This window comes from Gopherus flavomarginatus, chromosome 15 (genome assembly GCF_025201925.1).
Source record: "Gopherus flavomarginatus isolate rGopFla2 chromosome 15, rGopFla2.mat.asm, whole genome shotgun sequence".
Taxonomy (NCBI): Eukaryota; Metazoa; Chordata; order Testudines; family Testudinidae; genus Gopherus; species Gopherus flavomarginatus.
In genome coordinates this window covers 5,646,222-5,667,462 of record NC_066631.1, presented here as the reverse complement: position 1 = coordinate 5,667,462, position 21,241 = coordinate 5,646,222, and the positions used below count along the sequence as shown (strand labels likewise).

At 55.4% G+C, this 21,241-nt stretch overlaps 1 protein-coding gene across 1 annotated transcript in view; it reads left to right on the top strand.

Annotated features, from left to right (window-relative positions):
* Nucleotides 1-408: 408 nt before the first annotated feature.
* The window catches only part of RTN4R (reticulon 4 receptor), a 152,065-nt gene continuing 131,232 nt past the window's right edge, over nt 409-21,241 (top strand). Inside the window, exon 1 of the mRNA XM_050923816.1 lies at nt 409-505. Coding sequence (XP_050779773.1) covers nt 484-505 — 22 coding nt within the window. The 5' untranslated portion in view covers nt 409-483. The remainder of the gene's footprint in view (nt 506-21,241) is intronic.

Genomic DNA, 21,241 nt, shown 5'->3' with positions numbered 1-21,241 from the left:
CGGCGCCCCCCGCCAGCCCCGTGCGCCCCCTGCGCTGCGCCCCGCTCCCGGAGCCGCCCCGCCCTGTCCCCCAGCCCCCTCTCCAGCCAGGAAATCCGAGCTCGGCTGATTCCTCCACGTCAAACCACATGATCCCATAAAACATTCAGCGCGCTGCAGCCCGCCCGGCAGCCCGCGTTCCCCTCCCGCGCCCCGCTCGGCTCCCAGGGACCCCGCGCCGCAGCCGCAGCCGCCTCTCCCCGCCAGGACCAGTGCGCGCCGCGACGGCCGCTGCGCCCCAGCCGTGCGCCTTGGGGCGGGGAGCCGGCGCCTGGATGCTGACTCCGGCCCCGGGGCGGCTTGTTGCCCCGCTGCGCGCCGGCTCCGGCAGCGGGAGAGCCCCCGCCCCGCGCTCGGGCTGAAGTTCGCACGCCGACCCGGCTGGCGAGGACTGTACCCCGGCGCCCGTTTGCCTGCCGAGCCGAGCCTGCCCCGACCCCTAAGATGAAGAGGGCGATCGCTGAAGGTAGGTGCGTCCCCACCGCGGGGACCCCCGGCCGCAGCGCCACGGGGGGGGGGCAGGGCTCCAGCAACTTCCCAGCCGGCAACTTCAGTCCCGTGGAGAGCGCGGAGCGGCCAGGACCCACCTGCCTCCGCTGCCGGGACATGGGACTGAGCCGGGATCCGGGGGACGTGCTGGGAGGCGACCGGGGCTCCTCACCCCGGCAGTCCGAGCCGGGCGTGCGGCCCAAGTTCCGGGGGGAGCAGGGGCCGGTGCGCTGAGGTGTCGGGGGCAGGCTGGAGCTAAGAGGGGGGCACTCTATTCCCCAAGGAGGGAGGGATGGGGGGGGGTCCCTGTTCTGCTCTCTCCCCCGGCACCTGGCTCAGCGCTTCTGTGCCATTGCGGAGTCCGAGCACCGGTGTGAACAGCCGGGATCCGGAATCCACCGCTCCCCCCCGCCCCCCCGCTAGGTCAGGGACCAGAAGGGCATCGGCCCGGCTGTTGTGCCCAGCACCATCCGGGCTTTCCGTCTGGAGGCTGCACCCCGCATCCCTCCAGAGCTGCCTCCGACGAGCCGGGGCAGCGGGAGTGGGAAGGAGGCTGCTGGGGGAAGGAGCCTCCTTTGCCTCCCAGCCTGGGAAGCCAGGACCGCACCGAGGCGGTTGGCAGGTGGGACGAGAAGCCAAGCCCTGGCTGCTAGGAGAACCGGGGAGCGAACCCCCAAGACTTGCCAGTGCCGGCGGAGCGCTCTGTGTTCAGCCGGGGGCAGCACTGCCCTCTCCAGAGCGCCGGGGCTGGGAGAGAGGCAGCAGGTTCTCCCACCGCCCGCAAACCTCGGCGCTTTGGGCTGGGACCAGGCGCCCCAGAAAGGAGGGTGACATTGAAACACCGCGGGGGGAGGAAGGGCAGCGGGTACCGAAGGTGTGCAGCAGAGGGAGGGCAGGGAAGGGTCAGTCACCAGCATCCCTGGCTTTGCCTCCCAGGGAGGACTTGCGAATGGGAGGCGAGGGGAGGACAAAGGGAAATCTACAGGCAAGTTCTCCTGACTTGGCAAAGTTTGCGAATTCCCCCTTAAGGGGCTAGGGAGAGTGACAGGCCTCTGGAAGCCGGATCAGGGCTGGGGCAGGGGGTCAGAAGGAAAGGAAGTGGATCCCTGGCAGTGCTAGAGATGCAGGGAGCCCGCAGTGAATGTGCAGGGCTGGGAGGAAGCCTGCGATGATGGAGGGTTAGGGAGTGTGTGACAAATACATCGTTAACTAATTGTTCCTCTGGCCTACTTTGTCTCATTTCGATGTCCATCCGTCAAGGGCAGTAAACTAGATGAAGGGGAAATGTCTGAGAACAAACCCTGGTGTGTAGGTTAGGAATTGAATTGGTCCCACTGGGGGGAAGATCTCTGGGTGTAATAAGCATTCAGTGCTGCTGGCCTTTCAGAAAAACCCCATGGGCTGTTGCCATCCAAAGGAATAAAAAGCATCTCGTTCCACAGAGAATAGCTCTGTTTAGTTTGCTCAGACAGTCCCCGCGGTATCGTGGGCTATCTGGCACCTTGCGTGGCTGAACAGGGAGATGGCTGCCAGGAGCAAGCAGTGCTTGGGCAGTGGCTCATGCTGTTAAGGGTAGCCAGCTTGTTCACCTTGGGGTAAAACTTGAAGGACCTACATTTTGGAAAGCGTGCTCCCATCCTGCAGGGTGCAGAGACGCCCACCGGCTCTGGGGCAGGGCTGAAAACCACCCACAGGTTGCCATTTTTAAATCAAAAGACATCGACACGTTAGAAAGCGAGTGTCGTCCAGGCTGCCAGTCAAAGGGATCTGTGTGACAGAGCTGTCTCTAATAACCCCTCTGTGTGTGTGGGCTCCATAGTCCTGTGTTGCTTCCTCCTTTCTGGGGGTGACCCCAGCATCACCTAGCGTTGTTTCTTGGAGGGCACACGGTGGCTGGCTTATTTGCAATGCTCTAGTGAGAGATCCCAGCTCCAATCCAAACAGCAATCAGCATCTTCGGAGAGTTGGAACTGCATCTAGTTTTGAACCAGCCACTGTGTTCATGCTTGGGAGCAGGTTGCTGAGGACCCTTCGGGGTTACTGGTGTTTCAGAAGTCATCTATTCCTTGATGTATTATGGCCTAGTGCACAAATGTCCTTAGATCTGAATGGGTGCCTGTATCCTGAGCACCCCGAGGATTTGGCTGTGCGCAGACTCCTGGCACCAAGCTGGTGGTTACCTGTGGGTTTTCTGCCTGCCGCTCGACTGCAGGGAGCTGTGAGTGCACTGGGTGCACTGTGCCCCAGATACAGAGAGCTCTACACTGAGGTGGGGGCAGCAGCAGAATGTTTTCTCTCTGGTGGCAGCACGCAGGGCTGCATAGGGCATGCTCTCCACACAGTGGCCCCCCACGAGCTCCCAACAGTCATCGGCATCACGTGAAAAGCCAGGACATTAAATATAGGAAAGCTGCTACAGGACCTCCTGTTCATAGAGCAGGGCAGGTGCACAGGGGCCTTTAAAGGACAGCCCTGGCCTGCTCCTGTGGGGTGCTGAATGCCCTCCACTGCTGGTCCTAAACATGAGTGGGGAAGATGACTGGGAAATGCCAGGTGTACCTTGGAGGACGTGCTCCCAGGATCAGGCCCTGAGCGAGTGAACTGTGGGGCTCTGGCTGCCTCTCCCTTCCTACCTGCCCCCACTTCCCTGGAGTTAGCTGCCAGGGATCCCAGGGGCCTTCTAAGCTGGAAATACACAGCTGGGGCAGCAAAGCCTTTCCTTGGCCTCCTTAGCTCACATCAAGCCTTTATTAACACCCCTTCCATTTCCAGCCTATGAAATCCCCATTCTTCTCCAGGGCTCCGCAATGGGAAAACAGCGGTTTTAAAACCTTGATTCCCCCAAGAAACTAAGCCTGGTGAATAAGTATTGACTGAAGGAGGAGATGAGTAGCATTTTATTGCTCTGACCAGGACGTAACATTCATCAGCCTTTTTTTTTTTCACTCTTTATTGCTTTCAGGACAATTTTTGTTACATAATTTATTGGGGGGGGGGCAGGAATGGCATTTCACAGGCCCCTCCTGGAACCTGTGTTCTTTGGTCCATACCGGGATGGGATACCTGGATGTACAGAAGTTGTGATCCGAGGGTTGTGTGAGCCCCAGTGCGTTGGTGCTGCTCTCTGCCATGCTGGGCTGTATCAGCACAGACGGTGCTGTGCCCCCACTTGGTTCGGTGATGTTTTCCTCACTAGGCTCGCTGGAAAAGGCTGTGCTAGAAAACGATTTAATTAGATCTGGTGAGACAAAGAGCCGCTGTGACCCTCGTGAGCTCTCTGGCTCGTGAGCAGCGTGTTCCAGGGCTGCTTACCAATAAGCTGCGACATGCCAGCCCCGTCTTCAGCCTCTTCCACGTCCTGCGTTAATTCCCTCCCTGCTGCTCTGAACTGGCCTGGACTTGGAGCCTTGTGGCAGCCTACGCAGTAGAAGCTTGTAGGCACAAGCGGGTGGGAGGCTGGGATGGAGGGACAGGGCAGCTCGCAATGGAACCAAGATCCCGTCCCCTTTTAGAGCGTGACGCCCGCCCTGCTCGGCAGGACCAGGCAGGATCTGCAGGACAACAGAGTGGAAACGGCTGTCTGGCGTTCACCCTCTGCGTGTGTTCCTCCAGCTGAAATAAGGGCCAGGTTCCTGGGCAATCCTGGTGTAACTGCACTGCCTTCAGGGATGACTTTGGCTTCTAGGCAAAAACTGCCCCTCCAGCAGCATCTAGTTACTCTGACGCCCCCAAAAGCCTTAGGCCGGAGCTACCAAGTGTAAAGTTGGGGCTCTGGGAAGCGTGGGCCCAAGAACCCCTCTGGCCGGGTGTGCATTCCCATGCCATGTTGCTGCTGCTATTTGCTGTGCTTGTGTATGTGGTGGCAGTGCCAGCTGTGAGGGGCAAAACCCAGGCGGTCCCCCTGTGAGCCGCCCCTTGCCACAGGTACCTGTGGTCCCAAGGGATCCTGGGCACACTCCTGCCGTCTGCCTCGGTGCTGGGTGTTCTGTGCTGCGCTGCTTCTCGGAGAGCCGCTTCTCGCTTGCAGAAAGTGCTGAGGCGGAAGCCGGGTGCTTGGAGCCTAGGTGAAGGTGTGGGGTTCTTGCCTGCTGGACTGGAGGAGGCTTGGGAGGGTGGATGGAGCCAGCATCCCTAATGAAGAGACTAGAGCTTGAGCTAAAAGCTCCACTTTGAGCCAGCGTGAACACAATGTGCCTGGCTCCTGTGCCAGCCTCTCATTGTGCTGTGCAGCGGCTCCTTTTCAAGAGGCTGTGAGTACAGCACAAGAGCGCTATCCACGCTGCACAGCGGAGAAAAGGGAGGGGGGGAAGGAGTCGGTTTAATTAGGTGTGTACTCGCTTCCCCCTGGATTTGAAATGCTTTCTGCTGCTGTCGCCTTCATTAAGACATCTCTCTGAGAGCCAGGAGCCAAACCCCTCCTTTGATGTTTCTAAAGGAGTTGATTTATCCCGGAGGCACAACCCGCAGCAGGACTATCCTGTGCCTCTCAGAGGCGGCGCTATACGAAGCCGCACGACCATACAGGGGCCTGTGAACGCTGGGAATTGCACGAAGGGCTTGAATGCACTTGAGACACTGGAGCGGTGCTGGAGCATTTAGTGTAGACATAATCTGCACCGATGGGAGGGATTCTCTGGTCTCCCCCTCCCTGAGAGGCAGTAGCTATGTGGACAGAAGAATTCTCTTTCCATTCACCTAACGCTGCCTGCTCCACGGGTTCGCCTGGGGATGGATTTTTCACATCCCTGAGCGGTGTAACTTTTTAGTGTAGACCAGGCCTGAGAGCCTGCATGTCTGCATGGAAGGCTTTGAGTGTGGGTGTTTGGAGCTGCATTCTGGGGCCGCCGCTGGCTGGTGGGGTTTGAGTGTATGGGATTCTGAGGCTTCTCCAGAACAGCTACCAGTGAGTGTGGGGCAAAGAGGCCTGCATTCTGCACTCTGCAAATCCCAGCCTCCTGCCTCCAATATTCACTGTTTCAGCTTCGGGAGGGGCCAGTGGCCAAGGAGAGCCCTGAAAAAATAAACAGCGTAAAGCAGGAAATGGCGAGTCTCCGAACATGTGTGTAAAGAAGTCGAGACTTAATACAGGCTCCCTCGCCCCCCAACTATGTCTGCGGTTGGGTCTTGTTATATTTGCCTGTGTCCCTGCACAAATTCTATACCCCGAACCCCTGGCTGACTGCTGCTCAACTCCAGTTCCGTGCTGGCCAGTGGGACACCATAGATTTCAATGCATTGACCCTGGCCTGAAGCTGGAGTAGCACTGGGTGAATGGAATCCAGTGTGTACAATCTACTGTGATGATGGGCACTCCATGTCTAACTTGGCCAGACACAGCGTGTCTGGGCATTCTGCACATGCTCAGACTGTTCATATCTGCTCCATTGTTAGAAGGGCACCGGGAGCTGGGCCTCCAACATCCTATTCCTAGCTCTGCCATTGACTTGGTCTTTCACCTGCCTGTGCCTTAGTTTCTCTGTCTGTAAATTGAAGATAATGGTGATGACTTGTCTCCCCAAAGGCTCTGTGATGGACTTGGTGGTCACGATTCTGAATCTCAGGGTTGGAAGGGATCTCAAGAGGTCATCTAGTCCAACCTCCTGCTCAAAGCAGGGACCAATCCCCAGACAGATTTTTACCCCAGTTCCCTAAATGGCCCCCTCAAGGATTGAACTAACAACCCTGGATTTAGCAGGTCAATGCTCAAACCACTGAGCTATCCTGCCTCCCCCTAAAATGACAAAAGTAGCCTCTACTACTTATTCATATCTTGGTATTGGTTATTCCAAAGGAGAAGCAGGCATGGCTGTGCCTGGGGGCGTGGCTGTGCCGGGGCATGTGTGAGGGTCCTTTCTTTGGCAGTGACATTTTAGTCCCAGGGTCGGTGCTGTTTCAGCATCAGCTGTGTTCTGTTGCCTACGGTCTGTCCTCCTCAGAGTCCCAGGGCCTTACATTTCAGCTCTTGGGCTAAGCAAAAGTGTCACCAGCTCTTGTGATATGAGATGGATTTCTTAAAGCCCAAGCTTCTAGAGTCAGGGGATTTAGGTGAGAATCTCAGCTTCCATTAGGAAAAAAAAATCAGTTTCTAGCCCTTGTGTTTGCTGAGAAAAGTAGGAAATGTGACCCAAGTGTGAGTGAGAGGCTCAAGAACCAGAATACAAATGGCCCCCACATTTATGATTTTTATGGTGTTTTGGAGGCCTGGCTCATGAGTTTTGACAGTGTGGGGTTGGTGAAGCAGAAACCAGTGCTGGTCTTGTGGCAGGGAAATTAAATGAGATTTGTGTGGGGCGGGTGCCTGAACCAAAGCCCACTGGAGCCAAAGGGAGTCTTTCCATCGGCTTCAGCGAGCGCTGTCTCAGGCCCCAAGGTTGACCTGGTGGGTGTCTGATTGGGGGGTCACAATGGAGGTACCTGGATAAGGCCTGCTATGGGCCCCACTGGTCCTTGGGAGTTATGTCCCTGTTCACTCCAGCGAGGCTTGGTTGGGATCCGGGGCCATGCCAAAGATGGAGGCAGCCGCTCAGCAGCCTCCCTGCTTGGGGCATCACGGAGACTCTGCATCTCTTGTGGTCCGGTCGTGCATGAGGCACGTTTTCTCCCAGGCAGGTCACTGCCCCAGCCAGCATGTTCCTCCATTTCACTGTTAATTGAAGCAGAATTGCTTGGCAAACAGCCCAGAGTGGAAAAACTTGAGAAATGCCACAAACTTTGCTAGCATTCCAGCTGATCGGATACACTCGCAAAACTCTGCGCCGTTTGCTTTAATTCACGTATTTAAGTGCAAGTTCACAACATTTCCTGGAATTTTCACCCCCCTGCCGCTCCTCCATCTGTTCCCTTCCCCCCCACATCTAGATGAAAGCTCAATAGTTTTACCTTTCCTGGGACCAGCCTGGATGGATGTTTTAACCTCAGTCACACTTTCCCTTTTACTCACATGCTGCTCCTTGAATGGGAAGCAAATGAATGTTTACGCTTAATATTTAATCCTCATGTTTCCCTTGCTTCGCTGCCTGTGTGGGGAAATTGGATTGAGAACGCAGCAAGAATGTGGCCTTGTAATAACTGATCAGTTATTATTGCTATTTATTACTTATATTGTGCCCTAGGTGTGTGTAGTGCTCTTACAGGAAGAAATCAGCCCTTTAAATTTGCACTTGAAAATCACTTTCCTGGCTCATGGAATTGTCTCCTGTGTTCTGCTCGGTGCGGGAAATTGGTTAACTCCTTTTTTGGTAAGAACAAAGGTTTTCTTGAGAACCATCTGGCTGCTGAATTCTCCTGAAGCTGTGCAATTTGCTGGGAGTTCATTTGCGTCTTTAGGTACTAAAGAGAAAGTAAAAGTGACTGATTAGTCTGAGACTGGGAGCGTTCTCATCAAAGTGACAGATTTTGCGAGCTGGGTTTGGGAAAGTGTTTAAAACTGGTGTGTTTTCATTAAATTTTGAAGACTGTGGGCAGACTGGGGCTCTCGGCACTACCGCACGGCCCTGGGCTCGGCAGCTCGCGTTATTGTCGGAGTGAATTGTGTGGCCGTTGACGGCGGTGTGTGCTTATTTGATTATTTTAAATATTGACTTTAGTTGTGTGTCTTTCTCAGGGCTGGGAGTGATGATGAGACCTGCATACAACGCACCCCGTGCATAATTCAGCAATGGTTGTGTGGATCAGGAGGGAGCTCAGCCTGAATTCAGTGGGGGGGGGGAGTCTCTGGAGACCCTAAATTCAGCTCCTCACCCTTCTGTGCATCTAGGGGCCACGTCCAGGCTGCAGAGCAAGGTGTGAATTCAGCAGCCTAGTTTATGTGCCTCTGCAGACAAAAGGCAGCACTGGAGACTGTAACAGGAAATATGGAGATTACCGGTCTCTCTCTCTGCACATGTAACTGGTCATTGAAAAGCTGTAGGGAACTTTATGCCTGGGATGTTTCCCTGGGCACCCCCAGGGGAGAGGCTGTGTAGGGGTCTAGGAAGTTGTAGTTTGGCTACGGAGCACAAGCTGCGTCTCTCGGGAAGCATCTCCTTCTCCCCGCAAGCACCGTTCGGTAACTAGTGTTTTCCATGGCACTACGCATGCTGCTAGCTCTGCCTTTACACTAGGGGGCTGTCTGTCCTTTTCCCTTCGGCTCCGTCTGCAGTCGCCAAACAATTCAATAGCAGCCGTTTGGTCAGGTGGGAAATGCTTGGAAAGCTTTTATTTACCACTCCTGGAGTCTATTTGTGCTGCACACAAACAGCTGCGCTCTGGTGCCGCTCCTCGCATTGGAGCTGGTTGTATTGAACCCTGGGGAGACCTTCATTTCTGTCCCCTGGATCCCATTCTCTCCTGACCCACTAAGAAGGGGCGGCCGCAGCCTGCATGCCATTCAGAGGAGCCAGGGGTCCTCCGGGTCGGATTGGCTACGTTCCCTGGAGCTTGGTTCCAATCCTGGGAACTGGGGAGCTGCAGGGCCCTCTCCTGAGCGGGGCTGCTGCTTGCCTGTCGCTGCGCTGCAAGCCCCCTACCCCGCTGTGGAGCGGGGATCAGAGCCCCAGAAGGTGGAGGGGCCTGTGTTTTGCCAATGGGCAGAGCCTTCCAGAGCCCTGGGGCACCGAGCCATTGAGAGCAGGGCGAGAAGGAAGCCGTGGGTAAGGGAGAGGAGATGCATCCTGCAGGGAGAACAGGCCTATCAAAACTCAGGGTGGGCGGCAGTGTAGGCTTGGGCCCTCAGCAAGCACAGGGCCTTACTCCTAGGACTGTAAGCACCAGTACAGGAGGAATGGCCCTTGCTGGGGGTGAGGGCCGTTGTTTGAATAAGAGAGAAATGGGGCCCCAGGGAAGATAACAAGCCTGCTATTGCTGCACGCTAAGGGAGTTCTCCTCTAGCTTGCGTGGCAGAGGCTGGTGGCTCTGGAGCAGAAGGACACACGCTAGAGCAGGGGTGGGCAAACTTTTTGGCCTGAGGGCCACATTGGGGTTGCAAAACTGTATGGAGGGCCGGGTAGGGAAGGTTGCACCTCCCCAGCAGCCTGGCCCCTGCCCCCTATCTGCCCTTCCCACTTCCCGCCCCCTGACTGCCTCCCTCAAAACCCCTGACCCATCCAACCCCTCCTGTCCTCTGACCCCCCTATTCACACCCCCGCCCCTTGACAGGCCCCCTGGACTCCTTGCCTATCCAGCGCCCCCTGTTCGCTGTCCTCTGACCCCTATCCACACCCCTGCTCTCTGACAGCTCCCCCGGGACTCCTCGCCTATCCATAACCCCCTGTTCCCTGTCCTCTGACCCCTATCCACACCCCTGCCCCCTGACAGCCCCCCCGGGACTCCTGACCTATCCAACACCTCCTGTTCCCTGTCCTCTGACCCCTATCCACACCCCTGCCCCCGGGACTCCTCGCCTATCCAACACCTCCTGTTCCCTGTCCTCTGACCCCTATCCACACCCCTGCCCCTTGACAGGCCCCCGGCATTCCCACGCTTTTCCACCCCCCCCATCCTCCATCCCCTGACCGCCCCCAGAACCTCCAACCCATCCAACTGCTCCCTGTCCCCTGACTGCCCCCTCAGGATCCCCTGTCCCTTATCCAACCCCCCGGCCCTCTTACCATGCCACTCAATGTAGCATGTCTGGCAGCCGCGCCGCCTGGCCAGAATCAGACACGCTGCCACACTGCTCGGCAGGAGCGCACAACCCCCACCACCCAGAGTGTTGCTTGTGTGGCTGCCTGGCTGCCGGGGGGGGGGGGGAGGGACAGCAGGGTAGGGGCCGAGGGCAGCCTCCCCTGTCGGGAACTCAAGGGCCAGGCAGGACAGTCCTGTGGGCCGTAGTTTGCCCACCTCTGTGCTAGAGCATGTGCGTGATTTATACTCATTGTGTCTCTTGTCTGTTACACGTAGCCCTATTACAGAGGGATCATGCCCAGAGACAGAATCCGCAGCCCGCCCCCTCTACCGCTGGCACCTCTGCTCTGCCTGCCCAGCCCCAGGCTGGAATTCCTTTGCAAAACACATTTGACAAATCCCAAACAGTGACCAAGTGCCTGGCTCATCTGTCGAGGCATGTGCACCCAGCTCTGCAAGGAGGCACATGCTGAACCAGTCTGCAGGAGTGAAGTCTGCGTCCAGGTCACCAGAGGGAAGCAGCAGCCAACCTGGCTGGGTATCGCTCTCTGAGTCCAGTCAGGGAGGTACCCTCTGCAGAGCATTGCACGGCACTATGCTCAGCGAGAAGAAATGAACTAGTAGGATCTACACAAATGAGAAAGCAGCTTTGACTGGCACTGCCGGTACAAAGATGTGGCCACATCCCACGCAACTGCACAGTGGCTTTCCTCGCTACTGCGCTCTGCAGGGAGAGATGGGCAGGAAAATGGGCCTTGGTGGCTATGAGTCAGCACTATGTTGCTTCGAATTTGCTGCTGGCCCAAGGTGCCTCTGACTGGAAAGTGTGGGGCTTTAACTACCTTGGAGCACTGGCATCTGAAATCCCTGGGCACGTCTAGGCCCTCCAGGGTATGTGTTGCCATAAAAGAACTAAAGGATTTCTCCCGGACTCTAGACCAGGTTTAAAGTCGCTAGGCTGCAGAGGGCCCCACACCCGAATGAGGAGGGTAACGGTCGAGGCAGAGGGCCTTCTGAAGTCCCCGAGGCGTTTCCGCAATCTGTTCCCTGATTCTCACTGTCGCTGTCTGGGAGAGGACAGGTTCCTTGCAGCCCGGAGCACTGAGATGCCCAGGAAATGCGGCCGCATTCTTGGTGGGCCCTCCTTGGACAGCACACTCTTCCCCCTGCCCCGGTGTGTAGCCCGGCACCATGTGGCTCCGGCCGCTTCTGGCACGTGTAGGTTCCTTGTCAGAGCCTGATTTAGCGCGAGCGATAACTTCTCCCCTGCCCCCTCTCTCAATTTGCAGCTAACATCCCCTGATGGGAGGGAAGGGGATTAATAACGGTAATTGCAGCCCCTCACGATGCGGTGCGCTCATGCTAACCACACAAGCAATGATGGATTGTGGGAAACCGCTCTCAGAAACCGCTCCGGCACGAGGAAGTTGATGCGGAGATGGCCTATTAGCGGCCCCTCTCCATCCCTCACGGCGGGTGCTTCGGGGAACACGGCACCTCCTCCTTGGAAAGCCCCTTTGGCCGGCGGGCGTCCCCGGTGCCTGCCAGGGGAGAGGGCAGGAGAAAGGCGCCTGGGGCAAGGAAGGGGAGCAGAGTGGGACCCGTCCATGCTGTGAACTACCAGGCCGTGTGTTCTGCAGGGGCTTGGCTGTCTCTGAGCAGTGACTGGCGCTGCCCTCTTCCTTCCCAGCATGGGATCTGCCCAGGCATTGCCTTGATCATTCAGCAACCCACATACAGGGACCCAGGTGTCGCTTAGTTGCTGGATCCTGGGTATTTCCCTAGCTTCCTTCCCCATGCTCTGCCCAGCCACGGTGCCCTGGCTTCCCCTCCCTCTCCCGTCCCTGTGGTGGGAGCTGTGAATTAGAAGCCCTGTGGAGGATGCCATTTGCTGCAGGTTGATAATTTGTCACTCCCTGATTTCACATCTCGAACACCATTTACACTAAATCCTGTCGCGACAGGTGAGCTAGGAGCAGCCTGGACTCGCCTCTGTATGGACCCCCCTATCCCTCTGCCTCCCCAGCTCTGCGGGGCCCCTCACTCCATCTGGCCCTGGCAGCAAATCCAGTGGCACTGGGGCCAATTCTGGCATTGGGTGGTGGTGTACTTAAAGCCCCAGCAGCTGGAGTCCTGATATTCTGGGAGGATCTCCACTTGCATTTCAAAATGCAAAGTACATTTCTGCCCTTCCGGCTGTGGAGAAGAGTTGGAAAATGTGGCTTCTGAGGGCTCAAAATGCAGAAGGCAAATAAACAGTATTGTCATGTCTGTGTAAAGGTGTTTAAAAAAACTCACCCTTTTCGTGGATCTGACTCATGATTTTTGATGCATTGGGGTTGGTGCTGCTGCCATGTCCTTGACTGACTGAAATGCAAGGCCTGGAAATTAGGCAGAAATGATCTGGGCTATGCTCCCGGCCCCAGTTTAGTCCTCATCCTCCAGGAGGTGCAGGCCCCTGCCACAGCTCCTGTCCTGTGTGGAATGGAGCCACTTCCCGAAACCTGGTCCACAGGCTCTGGATGGGTCACAGCTGACTGCCTGTGTGCGGTGGGAAGTGCCCATCTGGGCCCTGGTGTCCCTGCTGGAGGAAAGGAGTTGTCTCTGAATGCTGGCCTCTGCCTTTCGGATTGGAACGAAGCACCCAGGGATAAGCATGGCTGGAGAGAGATATCTGCACTAGCTGCTGAATAAATGAAGCCAACCCTGCCCCTTGGCAGCCACCCAGGAGCGACTGACTTTGTTTGGATGAGTCTTTCCAGGGTGAAATGCTTTTCTTCACCTAGGATTTATTTTTGGCTTTCCTAGTGCTTGGCTAGTCTTACAGTTAATCCGGGGATTCTAGCCCGTCAGCTGGGAGCTCCTGCCATGCTGCTGGGAGACAGCCATCTCCCAGAGCGTTTGCTAGGTCGTGGCCCATAGATTTGCAAGATGATCTTGGATTTGTTTGCCATAATCATCTGGGCATGTGTAACTCACGTGTGCCTGGAGAGAGGCAGTGCCCCCGCTGGTGGAAAGAGGTGTCTGTGTCTACTTTGCGAGCGGGAGGAAGAGAGAGCTCTTTGCACCACACTCACCACAAAGATGGGGAGTTTGCTGTCTCTTTGGAGACGGGGCCAGCCGGCTTCGCAGGCGAGCAGGCTCTGTAGCTATTCAGGAGCAAAGGCTGGGCTAAGGACCAGCTAGGTGTTGTGCCATGTGCGCGCAGATTGGCCTGGTGCTCATTGTGTGAGTATGTGGCATGGAATGCAGCCGGAGCAGAGGCTCTCTCCTCTCCTAGGCCACTGCCCTGTCCTGGGGAGATGGTGTGTTTCAGATGTAAATGCCCCGGGATGGTGTCTGGGCAGCTCTCCTGCTGCATTCTCGTTGCTTGCCACTGGGCATCTCTGTGGGGAGCGTTGTTTGTTTTGATGAATTTGGATCTCGGGGCATAGGTGTTGCCTTGAGGCCACAGATGCAGAAATCTCTGAGAGCAGCCGGGCTGGAGCTGTGCAAGGTTCCCTGCAATGAATCCCCAGAGCGCCTCCTCCCTGAGCATGACGGAGCACATCTAGGGCTGGTGTGTGTGTGTGAGGGGGCGTTCAGGCTCCATTGGCTTTTCTTTGGCAACTTTCAGCAAGGGCCCAGCGAATGCCAGCTCAGGCAGCGTGCTGTCCCGTCCTTGAATCTAGGGAGAGCGCCACCCGCTTGTGGCACAGCTATCCAGCCACCTGGGTGCAGTAACTCCCTGTTGTTACTAGTCTGGGCGGAGTTGTTACAGCCCCTCTGCGTGCTGCATTCAGATCCTCTTCCTTTCCGTGGCAGAGACCTGGGAGCACATGGGCCATGGACAGCTCTGTGCTTCCCAAGTTCCAGTGAGGGCTGGGGGCTCTGACCTTGTGGCAAGCATCCCCGAGGGCCGGGGGGCCATGCACTGGCCTTCACTCCCTGCCTGTGGGTGAGAAAAGGAGTTTTGAGGCACATGCTGCTGTTTCGACATGAGCAGGCGGTGTGGTCTAGTGGGTAGAGCAAGGAGGCTGGATGGCCTGGGTTCCAGGCCCAACTCTGTCACTGACTTGCTGTCAGGCAGGTCATGTAGAGTCTGACAGGCAGAGGCTCTGAGAGCCTGCAGCTACCACAGAGTGGTGAGTGCTGAACATCCCTGAAAAGCCAGGCCTGCAACCTCTGTTTCCGTGCTCTCCGTCTGTCAATGAGAACATGTTACTCACTTGTCCATCTTCTGATTTAATGTGCGTCAGGCCTCATCAGAGAGCATGCTGGAGGCTGCTTACCCTAGACCTGCTCTCTCCAGGTGGTAAAGATGAGACCCTACCAGAGATGGAGCCTTGCAAAAACAGGAGCTGGAACAAATGGATCAATCAAAGCCCCACAGGTCACCAGGCCCAGCTGGTCCAGCTGAGAGTGCTGATGGGCCTTGAGAATGAGCTGCTAGAAGAAAGATGGCATCTCTCCTTAAAGTCAGCTGCTGTGCCAGAGGGCTGGAGGGCAGCATGTGTTCCCTTGTCTTTTAAATGACAGGAACTTAGAGCAGTCCTGGGAATTAGGGCAGTGAGCTGGACCTCTGCACCAGGGACACTGGGACGCAATAGTTAAAGATGGGTCTAAAAACACTGGAAGGAGCCTGATATGATGGGAGTTAGTGGTTTCTGTAAAGGAAAACTGGGCATCTCCAATCTGCAGAATTCTTTGAGCATGTCACCAAAAGCATGACCAGAGGAGGAGTGAGCGATGTTTGGACTTCCGGGAGGTTTTTGCCGAGGTTCCCAACAAGGGGCTGTTAAGGAAGCTAAGTGATCATCGTTTCTGATCCATGACAAAATGTTATCCCTCTCCTTGAGAGACAGAAAGCAGAGGGTGGGAATACAAAATTCTATATTCAACATGGCAGAAGGTTAACATCGAGAGGCCTCAAGGATCTGTGCTGGGATTGGTGTTGATAATGGATTGATGTCTCATCTAGAAAGGGGTGTGAACTCTAAGGGGGCAAAACCCTGGTACACCGATGACACGAGCCTTTAGGTTAATCGAAATGAGGGAAGACTTTGAGGACTGTTGGAGGGAACTAACCAAGGTTGGTGAATGGGCAACATGATGGCAGAGGAATTTCCGAGCTGATCAATGCAAAGCAGTGCGCACTGGATGGATTATTTCCATCTCCTTGTTCACATTGCTCGGTTTTAGATGGACTGTAACTCCTGTGCCCTCCCAAGAAACCTCTGCTCAGAGTGCGCCTCCAGGCAGAATGTTCATGTATCCAGAAAGGAACCCCAAGAAACCAGAATGCCTCCTTTTTTGTTAATGGTATACTGTCCTTTGGGGATATTAGTTGTACTTCTAGTCACCTGATCTCAAAATAGACACCGGCGCCCATCTTTGTGCTAAAATGATCCGAGAGAGGAAGCAAGTTCACTGTGGAGGGAAATCAGAAACCCTGGGACTGTTTGCTGCAGTAAGGCGACGAACCAGAGGGGACAGGAGACCAAAAGACGCAATAGTGAATGGCACAGAGAGAGTAGATCAGCTCCTTCCCCCAGACAACATGGGGGCATACAATGATATCGAAAGGCAACGCATTTAAAGCTGATAAAAAGTGATTACTTTAGGCGACACATAGTTAGCTTATGGAACTCATCGCCTCAGTGACGTTTCTTGCCCCTTCCCCGGATGCATCCAGCCCTGGCTGCTGTGGGAGATGGATACTGGACTAGAAGTGTTCCCAGCCGGGCCTGGCCGGGCAGGGCCTGGGTTGGTCTCTGGCAGGGAGGGATGCTGGGAGGATGAGTGGTTAGCATTTGCCCTGTTGTGCTCAGTAACTTTCGCTACCTTGGGGGTAATAGTTTATTCCCCTCCAACCTAGGGGCCGCCATGGAGAGTGCGACGGACGCTGCTGGACAGTGTGTGCTGCCCACGGTGCCGTTCTCTCAAACCACTGTGCAGCGTCTGGACGCCGCACGGAAACGTGCACGTTTAGCTTGGGATTCGTTAGCAGCTTTGTTTGCAGAAAACGAGACTCAACGTGTCCGGGTGGGGCTGGCCTGTGCTGGGGAGGGGGTGGCACTGGAGGCCGTTAGCCAGTGTGCACAGAGGCTTTGGAGGCGGCATCAGCCTAGCATGCACCCCAGTGGTGCCGGGTGGTGGTGTGAGTCTGTGGTGCCTCCATGCAGTGTGGGGCAGCATGGCCCTGGTAAATGGGCGCTGCCCAGCCCAGCCCCTGCTGGCCTGGCCCCTGCGCTGCCTCGGCTCGCTGGCAGCAGAGGCCAGTCCCCGACGCGAGGTGAAGTGTGGAGCTTGTTTCTCTGGCTGGGGCTGGGGCTGGGGCTGGCACTGGCGTGACGCTGCTATTAGATAACTGGGGAGAGGGGAGCCATGGTCAGTAGTGGCACATTTCACAGCAGCGAGAGCTGCTCCCAGTGCCTGGGCTTGAAGCAAGAAGCTGCCTCCTTTCCCTTTACAACAGGGCTTGCAAGTCTTGATCCACTGCCAGCTGGAGTCAGTGGGAGCCGTTCCCCTGGCTTTAATGGGCTTCGGGCCTGGCCTGGAAAGGTATGAAGGCCAGAAGGGACCAGCATGACCCTCTCAACTGATCCCCTGGGTAGCCAGGCCAGAGAGTAGCCTGGGGGATTGGGTTCTGCCAGCCACTCAACGCTCAAGAGAGACCATCCCATAACAAAGCAGCGTGTTCAGGACAGCGCTAATGACAGACCCCCCCCCCATAACAAGCCAGAGTGCAGCTTGCCTTTAGGAGCATCTGTAAAAATAGCACACCCGGCTGCCTATGTGATGCGCTTTAGTAGGAAAATAGGTTCATTCCCCAGCTCCTCGGGGAGCATTGGAAACAGCAGAGCGTAAACAGTGGCTTTTTTCAGGTGATAACAACTACTTTGGAGGTGCCCTTTCCAGCCATTTTCGATTACATCCCCGTCTCCAGCAGGGCTGCGGAGGGCAGCACCCGGCCCCGACGATCTCTGGAGAAGATCTTACCAGGCTGTATTTGCTTGGTTGCTAATTAAGAGACTGTTCAGTCCCCACTCTGTCCCCTGCAACTCCCTGTAAATGCAGATAAGAGCCATTACAAATCCATCACAAGGTACATTAAAATCCCCTTAATTAATAAGCAGGCTACACTGAAATCTACAAGAGCGTGAGCAGCCAAGGGGAACGTGACATGGCTGGGCACTGAGATGCTGAAGCAACTGGGCAGGGCGGCTCTGCTCCCCGCTGGGTCCAGGCTCACCACAGGGGCGGCACCTCCTCAAAGGGGACATTGGCTTGACTCAGCTTGGGGAAGCAACTGCTCACGCAGCCTGGTATAAATGACGAGTGTCGATGCCAGAGCCCTCTGATGTGTTCAGGGACCCTCTCCCCCTGGCTCCCTGTTTGAGCCTATCTCAGATGGTTGGAAAGATATGGGGGAGTTGAGCAGCTGCAAACCTGCATGTTGGGGGAGAGGAGGTGAGACCTTCCGGAGAGGGGGCTTAGGGTACGCTCCTGAGGAAGGGAGCGGGAGGAGCCGCTGGGTTCCAGGGGCAAGGTGTGAGAAGCACTCCCTCTGGATTCCTCAGCATTCACCCCGAATCTCCTGGAAATCACCAGACAAGGCTTGAGCTGCCCCTGGATTCCAGGAGGTGTGTCCCTTCCCTGCATGCTGTGCTGGCGCTTCCACCACTCTGGGCCCTTGTGACTGTCTAACCTGCAGCCCCTGTGGAGGCAAACATTGCTTCCAAGCTCCCCAGACCCCCCCCCCACCTCCAGTGCATTGCCAGGCAGGCCGGACTAGACGTGCTCATTTCCAAAGCACCCATGCGATAGCAGGTGCCAGCAAGCTCTGCCAATGAAACAAAGTGATCCCATTTTATCAAGGCTGCTTCTCTTCATCTCTGGATGACCTTGGGTCTCATGTCTCCTCAAGCCCCAGTTCCCAGACAGCATGGGGAGCCCCAGGGCTTGCCGGCAGATGCTTTTGTGATGCCTCCAAGTCCCCTGCCCTCAGAAGCAGGGCGGCGGGTCTGGAAGCGGCTGACATGGGTTATAATTCTGCTTTTCTTGCAATGTGACTCTGTGGCCCATTGTAAAACATGCCTTGTCCAAGCTGCCTCTCCTTCCCCTGCTCCCCCCGCAATTTGTGTCCGTTAACAGCCGAGGAGGGGACGTGCATGGCAAGCATCCGGGTGCTCGACTCACAAATTGGCCAGGCTAAAGGAAAACTCTGCACAAACAGACAAAATCTGCATACTCCTCAGATGTCATCTTAAAGACCTGTCAGGCCCAGACAGATGGTTTCTGTAATAGACTCCATTCTTCACCTGCCGAGTGGCAGAAATACTGATCTGCCTGGCGTGCGCTCTGCCAACCAACTGTGCATAGTTGTCTGTAATAAATCCAAGTCCCTTGGTGTCCTTACTTTGGCTGTCACATCCCTCCAGCTCCCAGGTGCTGATCCCCTTCCAAATCCCATTGCCAAGCTGTCCTGCAGTGGCTCAAGAGCATGGGTACGAACTCAGGACAGAGTGTTAGGAACCAGGGCACAGCACCTATATGGGCTGTGAGTTCTGTACGTTGATTTCACCCACTAGTTATCAAGTGTGAACTCCTCAGGCCCCATAACAACCTAACGATGGAGTCACCAGCGGTCCTCCTTGGGTACTCTGGTCTCTTGTGCCACTTTAGGGGAGCCTACCTTTGTGATAGGTGGTCCCTTCCATCAAGAATCACTGCAATATTCAGGTTCCTCCCAGTCCCAAAGGACCAGTCACTTACCCAGGTCGATTGCACCTCAGCTTTTACACCAAAGACAACGCTTGTAGCCAAATCCTGTAATAAACTAGCTAAAGCTGTATTAATAGGAAAAGGAAACAAGAGAGTTATTGACAAGGTTAAATCAGATAAACATACACACACACATGAGTTACAATCTCAAGTTTCAAAAGCCTCTGTAATATGCAAGCTCTAGATGTCCTTTAGGGCTAACCCAGGCCAAGCACTGGGGATCTTTTGCTTATGCTTAGCAATCCTTGCCCCTTAGAATCCAAACAGTATAAAAGAGACAGTTCCTCCTTGACAGAGCTTTTTATTCCTTTCCTCCTTGTACTTGGAACTGCAAATTCAGCCGTTGGGTGGAATTCAGTTGCATGTCTCCTTTTTTTTGCGGGGCGGGACACAAGTAACAAAGTCTTTTGTCCATTGATGTGCCACAATGGTTTGTCTGGTGTTTATGGGCATTCTTTTGTTGGGCAGGAGATAACACCTCCAACTGTAAACTAGGATTTCGCCCTTGTTAATGCTTTTTGCCTGTCTGGTGATTTACAGTTAGAACAAGCACGTAACTATCACTGTATAACATGGGATACAGACATTATAAAAGAGACTAATGCATTCAGCAATTGACAAGGCTTCAGTAAAGTTTAAACATGAAACACATTTATAACTCTAATCCCTATGTTGACAACACTGACACCCAGGTGAGCCAGACTCGCTCCAGCCATGGATTTGTCAGTGTTCTTTGGAGACCAAGGGGCCTTGGCGTGAGCTGTCACCTAGTCCGCCAGCATCACAGACCTTACCCAGCTGCCGCGGGCTGAGTCCCGACAGCCTGGTGCTGTTACTCAAGACTCCATCTCTGTGGGAGTCGGTGAGTTTTGCCTCAGTCAGAACTTCACAGTTTAGCCTGATAATCTTTTGATCCTTCTCTCACACGTTCCCCCCAACCATGTGACTTAACATCACGAATGAGCTGACAGTGCCCAGTAAAGTAGATCATTCTGTGGACAGATAGTTGTGCAGTTTGCCAAAGGCCAACATTTACCAATTGCACATCACTTTCAGGTGCCTCCATTTCTGGATGCCCAAGGGGTTGCTAGCTGGGTTCTTAAAACTGGACTCACCCAGATTTAGGACGGAATTGAAAATGTCAGCCCAAGCGACTTGACAAGGTCCCAGAGAGAATGAGTGGCAACGCTAAGAGATGAACCAGGAGTCCTGGCCCCAGCTGTTCTGGGCACACTGCAGCCTGATTCTCTCTAAACCGAAACACAAGATGAAATGGATGAAACATTTTGGGAGGGGCTGACTGGCTTCCAGTTGCACCCTCCAGAGAGGAGACGAGAGACACCAGCACAGTGTGTTTTGCGACCGGCATGGGCTGTTCTGCATCACAGCCATTGGCAGGGTTTGGACTGTGAAGCCTGTTGATTTAGCTAGTGCTCAGGCTTGGCTGCCCCCTGCCCCGAACCCTTGCTAAGGTGACTGTGCCATGTGCTAATTGGGAACATCCCCTCCCTAGTAGGAACTCTCTAACTCTGGGACCCCAGATTCAGAGGCCCCAGAAGGCTCTTTAGAAGGCTCTCTCCCCCGTACCATGCAGGCCTCTCTTACCCGAGCCACAAGGCAGTGCAATGTATCCTGAAGCCGAGATCTGGGACTGAGGCTCAGCCCAATGGCCCTGGTGCCGTCGTCTTTGATTTCCTCTTGTTTAGCTGATGACGGGGCTTGTTTCACAGTTAGTTACCTCTCGCCTGATTGCTTCCTCGCAGCGCCTCTCCTGGGGCCATCGCTCCTTGTCGTGCACGCTGCGCCCCTTGCTGCGCACCTGAACAGCGGCTCTGCACAGCCAAGGCCCAATTACAGTTTGAATTCCCTATTTGGAAGAGGATGTGAAGTTCTCCATTAGCACCTGGCAGGGCTGGCAGTGAGAAGTGGAGTTGGCAGGGCATGGCCCCCTGCTCAGAAGGCTAGACTGCACCGCAGGTGCGTCTTCCCGGGCTAGACTGCACCGCAGATGCATCTCCCCGGGCTAGGCTGCAGCTAGGGTGACCAGATGTCCTGATTTTATAGGGACAGTCCCGATTTTTTTGGTCTTTTTCTTATATAGGCTCCAATTACCATCCCCCATGCCCTGCCCCGATTTTTCACACTTGTTGTCTGGTCACCCTAGATGCACCGCACGTGCGTCTCCCCAGGCTAGACTGCACCAGATGTGCACCTCCCAGGATCTCCTCTCCAGTTGCTCTGAGCACAGCACCCCCCTCCTGTCCTGTGGCAGCCCCCCATCCCCGCAGAGCAGGCTGGCACGTCCGCAGCTCTTGCTCCATAACCGTGCACCCGGATCAGAGGG